The sequence below is a fragment of the Notothenia coriiceps genome, unplaced genomic scaffold, assembly GCF_000735185.1.
Source record: "Notothenia coriiceps isolate Sejong01 unplaced genomic scaffold, NC01 NC01_scaffold00028133, whole genome shotgun sequence".
In the NCBI taxonomy this organism is placed as follows: Eukaryota; Metazoa; Chordata; class Actinopteri; order Perciformes; family Nototheniidae; genus Notothenia; species Notothenia coriiceps.
In genome coordinates this window covers 442347-456774 of record NW_011360834.1, presented here as the reverse complement: position 1 = coordinate 456774, position 14428 = coordinate 442347, and the positions used below count along the sequence as shown (strand labels likewise).

The 14428-nt window shown below is 40.7% G+C and overlaps 1 protein-coding gene across 5 annotated transcripts in view; it reads right to left on the bottom strand.

The window, feature by feature from the left end:
- Nucleotides 1-374: 374 nt before the first annotated feature.
- The window catches only part of atp11c (ATPase phospholipid transporting 11C (ATP11C blood group)), a 44608-nt gene continuing 30554 nt past the window's right edge, over nucleotides 375-14428 (bottom strand). The window contains exons 14-31 of one of the 5 annotated variants that reach the window (XM_010785684.1): nucleotides 13958-14193; nucleotides 13740-13811; nucleotides 13580-13653; nucleotides 13370-13473; nucleotides 12554-12735; nucleotides 11498-11764; nucleotides 10578-10755; nucleotides 10368-10470; nucleotides 10114-10259; nucleotides 9832-9891; nucleotides 8981-9108; nucleotides 8328-8463; nucleotides 8171-8236; nucleotides 7952-8055; nucleotides 7675-7831; nucleotides 4906-5014; nucleotides 3299-3330; nucleotides 2934-2991 (exon numbers count right to left, since the gene is read on the bottom strand). In XM_010785684.1, the coding sequence (XP_010783986.1) occupies nucleotides 4910-5014; nucleotides 7675-7831; nucleotides 7952-8055; nucleotides 8171-8236; nucleotides 8328-8463; nucleotides 8981-9108; nucleotides 9832-9891; nucleotides 10114-10259; nucleotides 10368-10470; nucleotides 10578-10755; nucleotides 11498-11764; nucleotides 12554-12735; nucleotides 13370-13473; nucleotides 13580-13653; nucleotides 13740-13811; nucleotides 13958-14193 (2118 nt within the window). In that variant the 3' untranslated portion in view covers nucleotides 2934-2991; nucleotides 3299-3330; nucleotides 4906-4909. Of the gene's footprint in view, nucleotides 2992-3298; nucleotides 3331-4905; nucleotides 5015-6371; nucleotides 6463-7674; nucleotides 7832-7951; nucleotides 8056-8170; nucleotides 8237-8327; nucleotides 8464-8980; nucleotides 9109-9831; nucleotides 9892-10113; nucleotides 10260-10367; nucleotides 10471-10577; nucleotides 10756-11497; nucleotides 11765-12553; nucleotides 12736-13369; nucleotides 13474-13579; nucleotides 13654-13739; nucleotides 13812-13957; nucleotides 14194-14428 lie in introns of all 5 variants that reach the window. The other 4 variants (XM_010785686.1, XM_010785685.1, XM_010785687.1 and 1 more) reach the window with 4 other exon arrangements.

Sequence of the window (14428 nt, the reverse complement as noted above, 5' to 3'; positions counted from 1 at the left end):
CATTGTGTACATACTGATACACAGAGCCTTTCTCAACTAAATTCCCCACTGCTTAGCCCACAACTACTGTGAATGGATGGTTGCTTATGAACAGTAGATATTTAAGTGGAGAAAACTGATAAATGCTTGTATGTATGTACAGTATGTAAACCTCCTCAGTGTTTGACGTGTTCTTGATGTGAGGCCACACATGGAGCAGGGGGAGAGCAGCAGTACGCCGACCTGATACGCAGCCACTCAGCTGATCCAGCTTAGCCTCTCAGCCATCTCATTACCACAGCATCTGCTTAGTGTGGCCAAATGCACACGCACACAAACACACAGACAAACCTGCTGACATAAACATTGGCATAATGAAGCACTACAAGGCAGTTTATCTTCAAAACATTCTGCTTTATTTCAGAAAATCTTCAGGTTTTTGAACATACTAGTTTCAAAGAGGTACATTCAGCTTGGAGGTTTGGAGTGTTGAGGCTGGAGACCCAAAGGGCTGGAGGTGGGGGGGGATCCCTGCTTCATGACGCAGGGCTGCTGAGGTGCCTGAAGAAGTCCACCTCCAGCCCTTTACAGACAGGGACAGCGTCCACAACCACAGAGCCTCTCTTGCTTTTTATTCTTACATTTTGACATTTTCTTACAAAAGTGGCTGGAAAAAGGTTGCATTAAAAATACAATCCATCATGTTATACTTTTCATTTAGACAGGCAAAACGTTAGATTTCAAGATATTTTTAAGCTCTGAAAATAGCATTTCTGATGTCACTTAAAGGTTTTATATTTTTTTAACAAAGCAGGCAGCCCCTCTCAGCTTGTCCTCTTACATCCAGGGTCTCCGGCTCAGTGCAGTGTGGAGGTGACATGTGACATGTCACAGAGTAAAGAATAGCATTCGTATTCCTGTCAAAAAACAAGCGGCCTTTGTAGAAAATGTCGCTGTGCATTTGTTAAGAACAAATCAGCATTCATTTAAATGTAATTGGCATTTATGACTGCAATTGTGCAGATGCACTGTATCAGATATGTTAGACTACAGTCAGTGGAGTGGAATACAAGGCCAGCACTTCAAAGTACTGTGCTGGAGATATGTGTGAACAGGAATCAGCGTATTACTAAAGTATAAAATCCTCACACTGACAGATTTTGTAAAGCAAAACACAAGATGAATGAAAGGTATCATCAGTAAAAGGAGTGGCATTGGTTCAGAGTTTGACTCTGGGATACTGGGAGTGTTGGGGGGGGCTGCCTGTCTTTGCATGTAGGACAAAGACTATTAAAAGGGATTGGCACAGACTCACATCAGGGCTGCAGTAAAACAGACAAACTCAACTGGCACAAAGCTAACCCCTTGGACAATAAAAAAAAGATTTATGCAATAAAAGTATAACATGTGTGAGTAAAAGTACAGGTAACAATAAATATGCCAAATAGACAATACATGTTTGTGGAAAAAACAGAAAACTATATTCAGAAAACAGTATCTAAAAAGGTGATTTATAAATGATGGCATGTTTGAATGGAATGTATGAAGCAGTACACACAAGAAGTTAGAGGAAGGAACAAAACTCTGTCTTCCTGTCAGTCAGAAAACGTGACCAAAAACAGAAGGAAGGAAATGGAGGGTGAAGCCGCACGGTGACACAAACTGTGTTGACGCGGCAGGTCGGGAGTTGATGTTCTTTACACTCCAACTTTGGCCTGCTTAGGACAATTTATGCAAACTAGATAATGAGTGATGAACATAAATACCTCATTTAGGCTTTAGTGCATGTGTGCAATGTGTGGTTAATGTGTGTGTCCTCAGGCATATTGTAATGTGCCTAAGTGACTATCTATGCTATGAAGAAACCAGCTTCTTTAATAGTGCAGCAAATGTCTAAGCAAACTATATCTAGAGGTTCAAGTAATCCTGGTTTTCATGACACACGGAGGTGTCTGGCTTTTCTCATCCAACACTCACTTATGTAACACACACAGACACACACACCGACTTCTCACTTTCGGGTCACAATGGTGTGGACAGAATCAGATCGCATTACGTTCATCTTTTTGGCTTGGAGCAGATGTTTGTACACATCCCTATAGCTATATATACAGTACAGCACATATATTAATTTTCTCATCTTTAATTGAGTCTTAAATTATCTCTGAGGTTTGAAGATTAAGGTCATTCTCCAATGTTAGATTGCTTTCCTCTCTAATCTATCTCTCAATCTTGCATACACACACAAACGTTTTGGATTGAGTGGTAATATGGCCGCTATTAACTCCACATATAACAAACTAATAACAATATAATCTTTATATAATCATCTTTAACCTGAAAAACTTTTCTTCATGAATTATTTTGACCCGAGTGTAATTTCTGAAAATAACCATTTAAATAATGACCGTGGAAAAGTGTCATGACAATAAAGTGGAATAAACTTTCAAAGTGTAACCATTGCAGAATATAGGACATTATGTCTTCTTTAAAATCTTTGCAGCATACAGTGACAGAACATCAATGGAGTGAAGCTTTCTTTTGAGCCGTCTTTCATGCAGGTGAACCATTCTTGGAGTGGATATTATTACAACTGCTTGTTAAAACACAGCAGTGGGATAGAGCTACTGACAAGGCAGCTGTGTATGCATTCGTTTGTAAGCTAGTATTTTTAAAAAGTAAAAGAAAGAAACTAAATCATGCCTGTCATCTGAGTAGATATATTAAAAAGAATGCAGGGCACTGCTCTGCAGGCATGCGCTGGGGGGGTTGGGAGCTATAGGGAATGTGTGGAGAAGGACGGATCAGAGTCAAAAGACTGCGAAACCCCTTGTCATCCCTTCCCCCATATTCATGTCTTCTTTTTCTTCTGCTCTTCTTTTTTAGATGGAGCCTAATGGCAGCCAGCTATGACCGGTACAGGACCCTGGAGGTGTTGATGCCACCGGTCCTCGCTGCCTTTCACAGGCGATCCTTCAGGTGCTTATAGGTAAGTGGTGTGACAGGGGTAATCTGGAAAAGCACAAGCAGACAGATGTTACTTCAATGTTTTCCATATGAGCTTATGCCAACTACAAGGAGAGATCGAGACACCTTGAAACCAGAAAGATCATCAATCAAGAGAATCGGCAGTGATTGGCAACGTACCACGATACGTGAAAACCACTCAAATAAAACATTCCCGCCACCAGAGACAAGCAGAATTTAGGAAAGGAAATGATCCCAATTTTCCTTCCAAGCAAACTGATCTTGTTGAAGCTCAGCAATGATATTGAGCAGACACCAAACATTGCATTAGGTTTGTCTTGTGCTAGTTTACCTGGCTGTTTGTAGGAGGCCTTCCTGTGACAGCTATTGGGAGAATAGAAATGCATGTTAAATAGTGAAACCCGTAGCAGAGGGCCTGGTGCTGTTGTTAGGCAACAGTTACCGGTGATCCTGGTCAACAGTGATGGTAGTGTAACATTCAGACCTACCGACAGAGGGTGGACAAAAAAATGAAAACACTTAAGACATATAATAATACCAAGCTCACAAAAAGGTGCCAAGAGATGCCCCTTCACCTCTGAACACCTCCAGTGCTCTTGATATTGCTGCCAATTATTTTTTGACATCTACAGATAGTTAAAGCAAGTCCAATTTCACTATATTTGAGACTCACAAGTGTTTAACATTAGATTAATAAATAGGAAGTTATGAAGTAAACAATCATACAAATAAATAGAGACCGAAAAGTATTACATTGTGAAATTATCCGACACATTTAAAAAATTCAGCTCATTATTATCAGATAAATTAATCTTGCTTCTTTGCAAAATAAATGTTTCAGTTTCAGAGTTCATTCAAATGTTTTTTCCTATTCAGACGGGGCAAAGCCTGGTTTGTGATACTAAAGGAACAGTAATTCACATGTTGCCCTCTATACCTGTCATCTCTCTACTGTCCACTATCGAATATAAGCAACATAAAAAAGAAAATAAATACAACATATTTAATAAAAACAGACTGAAGAAAGTAGATTTAGAACTTAGAGGATATATATAATAAAGAGCTGAATTTTTTTTTAACGTGTTTTTTCAATATCCTTTCCCAATGTAATATACATTTCATTTGTGGACCATATTTTGTTTTATTCCACAATTTTTTTCTCTATTTAATATTTTATTATTAGATTAATCTCTACAAATACATATTCGATATTATATCATGTCGTGTTTCTATTCATTTGTTTGCCCCCTTTATGTGATGCAGCACCAATGTCTGAGGTGAAGGCAACATCACACCATGCAGTGAATCAAGCTCAGCACCCACAAATGCATACATTGTTTTGCCAGGAAAGTAGACAGGTGACCAAAAACACAGCTTTGTACGTGCACACAGGACGACACGACCACGATCAAACCACAACGGTACATGAATGTCAGACTGCAGATGCAATAATGACAGACCAGCCCTGCTGTTTCAAACTGTCAGATAATGAAATCCAAGCAAACTAACACCGACACCTCACGCTCACACATTCCTAGAACAAAAGATAATTTGATGGAAGGAAATGAAAATTTAAAATTGGGTTTTTAAAAGCACATGCAGAAGATAATATAAGAGGGGCTTCCTAAGGGAGGCCGAAAGGAGCATGTTTACAAAGTTTGCAGCATTAGGGCCTAGAGATGATTGTTTGTGTTAAATATGTGCATCATTTGAAGTAGTAAAGTCTGACATAGAAAAGGTGCATCTCTTCAGGCAGCGAATATCAGCTCACAAAACACAGAAGAACACACTGGGTCCTGTTGTTGAATGTTTGCCAGTAAGCCTTTGATTCTGAAAACTCAGAGTTAGGGACCAGAGAAGCTGGACAGTTTGGCTGGGAGGGGGAAAGGGGGGGGGCTGGCGAGTCTTTGATTGGCTTAAATGGCCTGAAGCTGGTACCTGTTTAAATGACAGTATTGGACTCGTCTGAAAAGGTTCTCATGAGCAGGGGCCTGGCTGAAGACCGGGGAGACTGGTGGCCCCCGGCGCTCGAATGAACTGGCTTCATCTAGAAGGGTGAGGCAAGAGACACCAAGACATCACTACGCTGACAAACACACACTTTGCCTCTCGCTCCATCTTGTGCTGCTACTTGCACACAGACAAACATATATTAACAGGGAACACACATAGGCATACATATATGTAGACAGGTGGACAGTGGAAACCAGTCCTGGGGCCTAGACGCAGTTTCCTTGCAATAATATTTGTTAAGAAACCTTGGCTCTATATGAATTGGTTCATATTATTCGAAAAGCGGCTATGCTTGCACATTTCTCAAAAGCATTAGCGGTATAACACGCAGGCACAGACAGAATGCAGTGGCCCTCAGGGTTGGTGGTGAGGATCCAGGATGAGGTTGCTGACTTGAGCCTCATGCAGATAAGTTTGACGTGATGCATTCACCTGACTCGACATGCGGAGGCAGCAGGCATCGAAGCAGCACGGCAGCTGGGAGGAAACACTGACTGACGCGACTGGACACACAAGAATGGAAGACTGACTGCACGTTTGGACACCCGGTCCTACTCCACACTGCTTGGGCACGCACACCTGCCCACTGACCTCACAATTTATTAAGCATATCTAAAGAAAATAAATCCAGTCGAGGTTTAAAGGTAAAGCCATCACAGGATAGCATTTCTGATGTGACATCTCATCTGATCATTGTCTAACCTAATGCGTCTATCTAAGTGGGTACTGTTTGAAGCCACAGAATGCCACCTGAGTTACTTTAGAGCAGGGGTGTCAAACTCAAGGCCCGGGGGACAAATCCGGCCCGTGACTTAACTTCATGCGGCCCCACAAGAGCTTGCAAAGAATATAATATGTTTATTATACGGTTACATGGCGATTTACAGAAGCACGTTGCCCATAAACTACATGTCCCACAATGCATCTGAAATATATATTTCTCAGAATTTGACTTTTTTTTTTTCAAAATGTGTTTTTTTTCTTAGAATTTGCTTTTCTTTTTAAATCATTTTGTGACATGCGCACTGAGTTGCAATTATTTGCCCCAGACTTCTGCTTTCAGATGTAGTTAATTATGAAGTTATTCCCCTATCCGATTATAATCCAATGCAGAGGCAATAATATAATACATTATTTTATATATATCAAATATTTAAATATGTATTTTTATATATCTTAAAGTTACAGCCGGCCCTTTGAGTGCAACCTTAATGCTGATGTGGCCCTCGATGAAGTTGAGTTTGACACCCCTGCTTTAGAGGGTAAGGAAGGAGTCAAACAGTGGGAGAGGAAGGACACAACATGTAGGAAACGAGCAAGAACAAGTGGCAGAAACAAAAACTCAGCAGGAAGAGTCTTGAGCATAACAGCGGACAGATAGAAATAGAGACCTCAGTCGGTCCACGAGAAGCTGTGAGTGCTAGCGGTCTGCGACAACATGAAGATAGTAGATGTCCCCGAGGAAGGAAGGCGATGCTTCATCTTTAAGGAGGCAGGTCAGGCGAGGAGGAAAGGAAATAAGAGGGTGAGAGAGTAAAGGAACACTAGAGCAAGAGCACTACTTAGCAAGAACATGTTAAAATGGTAGAAAATGAGTACAAAATAAGGTTAAAGGGGGCGTTGTTAATTAAAAAGCTTTAAAAAGTACTAGAATGAAGACACAAGCTAGAGCAGTCATTTTGATCTACGGACTGCAAGATCTGCAGTATGCCAGCTCCTGCAGCGACATAAACACTTATTTATTTTTTACATTTGGTTTGGTTTATTACTTTTCCAAAATAAAACACGTCTAGACACAATTAAAAAAAACAAGAGTGGATCGAATGCCCAGAAGCAAAGCGCATAGCAGCAAACATCTCTAGCTGCTTGGGACACACATTAGCCTAAGTCGAGTCAATTGAAAGGACAGAATATGTCTCGGAATTATAAATGTGTACTGCTTTTTGTTCTTTAAACCATGGTGATCCATACATTTTACAAACTTGCATATTGCAGGACTCAAATGTCTCTTAATTAAGACTACTTTAAGTCTAATGAGGATTAGTTATGCTCGACATGTCGCCTAGGTGCCATGCGTAAATAAACATTGTAGCCCTGCAGTGTGCAAACTGTTTATTCACCTCACTTACAGCGTAACATTTGCCCTATTTGGTGTGAATGCTCTTTTTAGATGACTCGTCCCAAACACATACATAAAAACAATGTTGTGGTTATGGGCAACTAGCTAACCCCAAATATCAAAAAACACAAATTGACCGTTAGCGAGAAGTTAGCATCGGGTGTGTTTGAATGTGTTTTAGCTTTTAAATGAAAGCTTTGTTTACATTTCAAAACAATGTGTTTAATGTCAATTTTCTTCATGTCACCCTCATGCTCCACCTCCTGGTATAACAACACAGATAAGAGAGTTGTTGGTTGAGGCCAATAGGATTCTGCACTGAAGCATTTCTCTGTATACACAAAGTCCTGCACACCTGAGCATTCTTACCATATGAGAAGCATTTGATTTATATCTCCCTTGTAACCATACCCCACCCCAAGTCAAGGATGGGCTTTATTAACAATGACCATACCTTTGGGAAAATAAAAAGTTAAATATCACGAAAACTATACGTCAAGATTGAGAAGAGATATTAACAGACAGAGAGAGAGAAAACGTGAATTAGAGAGTAAATGTGTGTGTTTCAGCGTTACCTGTCCAGTGTGGGGCCCGCGGGGTTTGCGGAAAACCACCAGCAGGATCTCTGGCAGTAGGCTGAGCAGGATGAGCAAGATGATGACCAGCCAGGCTGACACCGAGCTCAGCATGTTGGCAAACACAAAGTACAAACGCTGCTGCTTCAGGAAAGGCCTGCAGGAAGGAACAGTTTGGTTTAGACTAACTGAAAATGCTACGAGGGTTGAATAAAATACAAAATAACAGGTCGCCTACAATGAATATGAGTTATACTATCGTGTGTTGTTTTCTTACCATATTATTCCTCCCCAGAAGAAGCTGAAAAACACGTAGAAAGCCAGGGAGCCCCAGATAACAAAGTGGTTGATCCATGTCCAGTGCCGTGTGTCCAGAGCGAGCTAGAAAGGCAAAGGAAATGCACTAAATATCATGCCAAATGTGAAAAACAAAATGTGCCAAAGACAGATGTTCGGCAAGGCACTACTGTATAAATATAAGACAATAAAACCTTACCTTAAGTGTGACGGTGAAGACGAGGACAGTGAAGACAATCGTTCCATACGACCAGTTGCCAAAGACCTGGATTTGAATACCACCAATTAGCAAATGTACTTAGCAGACGATGCCTGATGAAGTAATTGAATCATCACACTCATTAAGAAAGTCCAACCTGGCCGTTATCCTGCAGTGCTGGGTTACCAAACAAATATCGAACACCAAAGAAGAAGAGCAGGCCGTGGAAGACTCCGAGTAAAGTCCAGTAGAAGAAGGGACCCCACTGTAACATTCCGTTCTTAGCAATCCCTCTGAAGAAATTCGAGAAGTAGAAAGATGAACAAAGTTATAATCAGTATTAAACATAGCATGTCTATTATCAAAAAGGGGAACAGGAACAATGACATTGTGAAGTGAAGAATGGGAACAGCTCTCCTTTGTGCAAATTGCCCACTCAATGTCTAATGTAGAAATCTAAGGGGGACTTGAAAAATAGGATTGATATTGATAGATTTCTGCACACAAGGGCTATATCAGATAAAATAAATAAATTGAACATATGAGGTGAATGCCTACACAGCATAATCATCAAATAGCCAGAGTGGGATGGGGCGAGAATTGTATGTGATATGTTAAAGAATCAGAAGGAGGTTACATAAATGTGGCTTTGACAAATAGACCGGGTAACTTGTTTATAAAATAAATAATAATTTATATATTTATTTGAACATTGTTGCTTTTCACTTAAAGGAGGTAAGTTAGTAAGGAAGTAACATTGACATAGTACCTCATAATGTACTGCAGATAAGCACATGTTCCCAGGTTTACCTGTAGAGGGTAGCATTGTCCAGCAGAACCTCCATGCAGATGTGCTGCTCCAAAAGGCTGTAAGCCAGGATGGGCATAGAGGTGAAGCAGATGTTGTACATCGTCAGATAGGCCGCGTCATACAGGGGCTGGGGAGGATGGGAGGAGGAGGAGGAGGAGGGAGGGAAAAAGGGGAGGGACAGGCAAGGAGGAGGTGGACGGGGGATTGGGCAACTGGGGGTTAATATCATGGGAGAGGAAAAATCTCAAACACACCCCCATACGTAAACACACACTCATTGTCTCATATAAGCAAGCTTATATACATCTTTCATGCAATCATGCTTGCCCTGTAGCAGGAGATAATGAAATATTCCTGCTTAAAAAGATAAAAAACAAAACTTTAATCAAAAATCAATGCGAGGAAAACGTTTTTATATAAACACTGTACCATTAAAAATGTATCACTTCAATTCTAATTTATAAACAAGCAACTTCATCAATGTGCTCCAAACTGTAATCAGGTCATCTTATTCTTAGCTGGATTTGAATAATGTATTATATAGTATGACACACAAACACGGGCAGATACGCACACATGACACTATAATTATATAATATCCACATAGGATGTACCTTGGTGGCAGAACATGACACATGTCTGTTTTTATTTAGTGCTATGTGCTCTTAGTCAGTCTATAAACATATCAATCAGAGCTCAAACATCCCAGGGGGCAGTGAGGGAGGGGCAAGCTGAGGGAAAAAGACTAGCATTCAGGAGGACGAGCGGAAGAGGTGTTGATTCAAGGGATACTGCCTCCTTTCATGTTCAGAACATCTTTGAACCTCAAAGGGCCTCAGGACATACTCACTTGCTGGGAATAGCCACAGAAGAACTGGTACAAAAACTGAGGTAAGATGAAGCAAAGGTTCTGCAGGCAAACAAAACAGAGAAAAGGCTCACACTGATGAATAAAAACATCAGAAGGACATCAAATGCATCCAAGTCCCCGTGTGTTTATTATGTAGGTACAATACTGCAATACATTTTTACAAAACGGTTAAGTTTGTTTGCCGTCAAATGTGTCTCAGCACGTAATCCTCTAATCAGTCAGTGTGTGCGCAGTGTGAAATGAAATCAATGCTGCTCCTACCTTATAGAAGAAATATTGCACCAAGTGTGCAATGCGAACATAGTAGAGATGCCCATGAGCCAACAAAAGTTTCTTGAGGTGCTTGAGTTTGGGGATGGCATAATCACTGTTCCTCACTGCCTGTCGACCCTCTTTACCCTTAATACCTGGAACACCAAAAGCATATATCACACACTACAAAGAAAACCACCATTTCCTCTATCGGATGCAGTCATTAAAGAGCGCTTTGTCAGCTTCAGTGTGAGATATCTTACCAATCCCGACATGAGCCTCCAAAATCATGCTGACATCATTTGCACCATCTCCAATGGAAAGGGTGATGGGACTTCCTTTGGAGTTTTTCACCATTTTAACGATCTGTAGATGCAGCAAGACAAAGGGGCAAACATTAAAAAAACACACTGTGAAAATCATATATTTTAAAATCACTTCATGACGAAATATTTGTTCCAGATTCTTCTGACCTGTGCCTTCTGTAGAGGGGCCATGCGGCAGCAGAGCACAGATGTGCAGTTCTGACAGATCTGCAGGAACAGGTTCTTGTAGCGACTTGAGTTGGATTCAGAGGAGGAGTTGAGCACCATGGACAGAGTGGCTCCATCTATAATAAAGCCGTAGTCATGGTTTGCTGAAGACCAGGCCCTACAAAACAAAAACAAAAACAAAAAGGGGAATAGGTTCAAGTTTAGTCATTTATATTATTCAGTTTAAAGACACAAGAGCAAAGTATCACACGATAACTTTAATACAGATCATTTAAACGTCTCATATTATGGGTCTCAGATATATAAAAAACATGTCTATGATGTGTTTTGCTCAAAATACCAAACAGATCATGCATTTTAGACATCCCTCATATCCTTCTGTTTCAGCCGTTGAGTTTGGGTCCTTAGCTTGAAAGAAAAAAAAAAGAGGAGGGGGAGCTAATGCCTGCTCAGAATTACCCGGCAGCTACAATTAAATGCTGCCGTGATTAAACGCCATCATGTTCCAAACACATCAAGGATTATTTCTGAAACAGTATGGAGCTCAAATACTTTTTCTCTTGCGGGTTTACCACAAGGTGAATTCCTTTATTTATTTCCTGCTTTTTTACACATACTCTCTCCAGTACAGGTTAGCTCTGAGTGTTAGCGACGCCTGCTAATGTAAACAAAGACTATATTGTCCAATACACGTCGGGCATTGTTTCTGATAGCAACTTTCTGATCTCTCTGCGTTGCACCCCCATTTTTAAAGATTTGTGTACGGAGGAAAAGAGAGAGGGTTTTATTTGTTGACACTTTGTGAGCTCCCTGACACACCGGGGACACATATTTATGTATAAAAGACGTCAAAAAGTGCATTTTGCATGATAGGTCCCCTTTAAGGTCAAATGACTAACCTGGTGACGCCTGCCTTAACTGGTGGTGCATCCTGTACGGCTTTCTTGTAATATTCAAGCAAAAGCTCATGCAGTCGCTCCTCACGCCTCCTGCCTCCATCTTCTAAAGTACGCACAGTCAGCTCCAACAGTTCTGTGTTTCTCTGGAACAATCTACAAGCATAACAGGTGGACTTTGCTGTCTCCATCTTGTCCCCCGTTAGCACCCAGACCTTCATGCCTGCACCCTGGAGAGCCTCCATGGTCTCTGCTGCCTCCTCTTGTAGCCTTGGGGATAGAAACAAAGATGATTGCACACTTTAAATACTTGAACTCTTAGACATAAATGCTATCATGAGAAGGAAAGGAAAAATGTCACCAGTTAAACAAAACAACTGGCATCTGGGTTATATTTCACAAGAGACATTATGCATGCAAAGAAACGCTTAATGACAATCTGATGATAACATCTGAAGCTGCTGTGTCACAATTACTCCATTATAATAGTCTATTATATTGATATATTAAAATTGTGTTTTAGATTTGATGCAAGCTGATACAATTAGGTGTTCCCTACCTTTTAGGGTAGTCAGTGGATTATCTATCTTAAATATTAATTATAAAACAATAATCTTGGATTGTGAAAGACCCCTTACCCAATGTCAACCACAAGAGGGCGCAGTGAGCTTACATTGAAACACTCACCATACTCAATCAGATTACATAAGCCACTTCATACAGGAAACAATACCAGAAGTGTAATGAGGAACAAACTTAGTGTGACAAGTTGACGTTAAAGAAAAGCAGAAATGAATCGCAAAACAACAAAAGGGGCAATCGGAAATGAAGACGAGTGAAGACAGGACATTAATGACACATTTTTTATAACTGGCATCAACCAAAAGTTGGCCTCTCCTATCCATTTTAGATTTAAAGCCTCCTAAAATTATTGGCACTCTTTTGTAATGAGCAGGAGAGGAGAGCAAGGACAACAGCAGCATGCAAGTCATTATTCAACTTTATATGTGAGCAGGTTCCTCAGTGTGAGCTGAGTTGTTTGTTTGTGTTGGCACTCACCGGTCTTCTACAGCAGTTGCTCCGATCAGACTCATGCCGGTCTCCACTTGGTTGTAAACAGCCATGAGCTTCTCCTCTCTGTCCTGCAGAGCCAGCCTAGCTTCCCTCAGGCCTGCGTCTGCCTGGGCGTACTCCTCTGCATTGAGATATTTGTAGGCCACACAGAGTGTCCGGTAGCCCTCCTGAACAACGCAACATACGGCAATGTTAGAAATACAAAAAAAAGAAAATATCTGAAAACATTATTATTATCTTTAATTAAAACCTGTCTGACCTTAGTATCATACAGTGTAAAGTGGTGCAGGAATGAGTCTTAAAACCCGGAAATTAGTTAACATTTTACCAAATATTTTTGAATCGCCTCAAAATGTTGTTTATTTGGCCACAACCATACATTTTCGGAGCTTGTATGTATTGTAAAATGTGCAGTAGCTAACAAATGTCTAAATGAGATTACTAAATGTCATCACGACAAACATGAGTCCGCCTTTAGCTAGGGCTGTGGTGATGGGCAGCCATATGACCGTGATGTCATTTGTTCATAGGGTTAGATTTTAGTCATGGTGATTGCATTTACGCTTCAAAAATCATAAGAGTGGTGTTAGTATGTAAAGACTATCATGCTGAACAAAACATGTAAGTATAATAAATATGGATCAGCCACAGATCTTGTTTTCTGCAGTACTCAGAAACCCTATTGTTGTTTTTTTAAGGACCCCTTAGCCTACAAAAAGACATCCTCACTGCACCACTGTACATACTTAAAAACAACAGATATTGACATATTTAGAGTGGCAATCTGTGCATGTCACCCACTGTTGCATTACGCTCAACATTCATGCGTATCCTTTCGACCTCTTCCTGTCTGACGCGAGGGAAGATGGATGAGTCCGCTCCCTTACAGAAAAGCAGTGTATCACCTGGACACGAAACATACAGAAATACAAACACAGAGCATGGTGAGGGCTGAGGGCCAACATGAAATCATAGTCAACGCAATGAAAATGACAGCAATCTCAAGCTCACCTGATTTGGATCTGACTATAACACTCATTCGCCTTCTCACTGGGTCAAAGTTCAACACGTGAAGCAGTTCATACCTTAAGGTGGCACAAAATGGACATTAAAAAAGCTGTAGTACAAATAGAAGCATATGAATAAAAACTATGTTTGATAACCGACGTACCTTTCAACATCATTGTCCCTGGTGAGAATTTTCATGGTTTTACTTTCAAAACCCAGAAATGTGAAGCCGTACCTGCAGATGGAGACAAATCATCACAAAGGAGCCACTGATGTACTTGATTAATGAATGTTGTGATGGAATGCATACCATGTAGGCTTGCTCTTTGACCTTTTGTTACTATGTCAGCTGAACACATTGAGTCACGACAGCCCTCTTACCTCATGGCACCCTTGACCAGAGCCACCTCATCAGGTGAGGAGGCGATAAAGCCTCTCTGCTCCTGTGGGGGCGGATGGAGCCCCTCTCCATCTGTCCCTAAGCCATCCGCCCCTAAGCCATCCACCTGGTCCATCAGTCCGTCCCTTTGGCCCTGGCCCTGACCCTGCTCTGGAGACTCCTTCACCTGGACTGTGTGGCACAGACACAGGGCACGCAGAAACAGCTCTTCCTTCTCCTAAAAACACAACGTGAACATGGTTTAGTGAAGTAAAATAAGATATTATATCAATTGTGATTAAACAAAATGTATGTATACAAATTGTTTTATTTGCAACTTTAAACTAAATATGAATACAGCCACACATGGAGCCATATACAGTAGATGGAGTTTAGATAACAAACTGATTTTACAACTATTTGTCTAAATTGAGTCCTTATCAAACATATAAACTTATATATAACATATATAT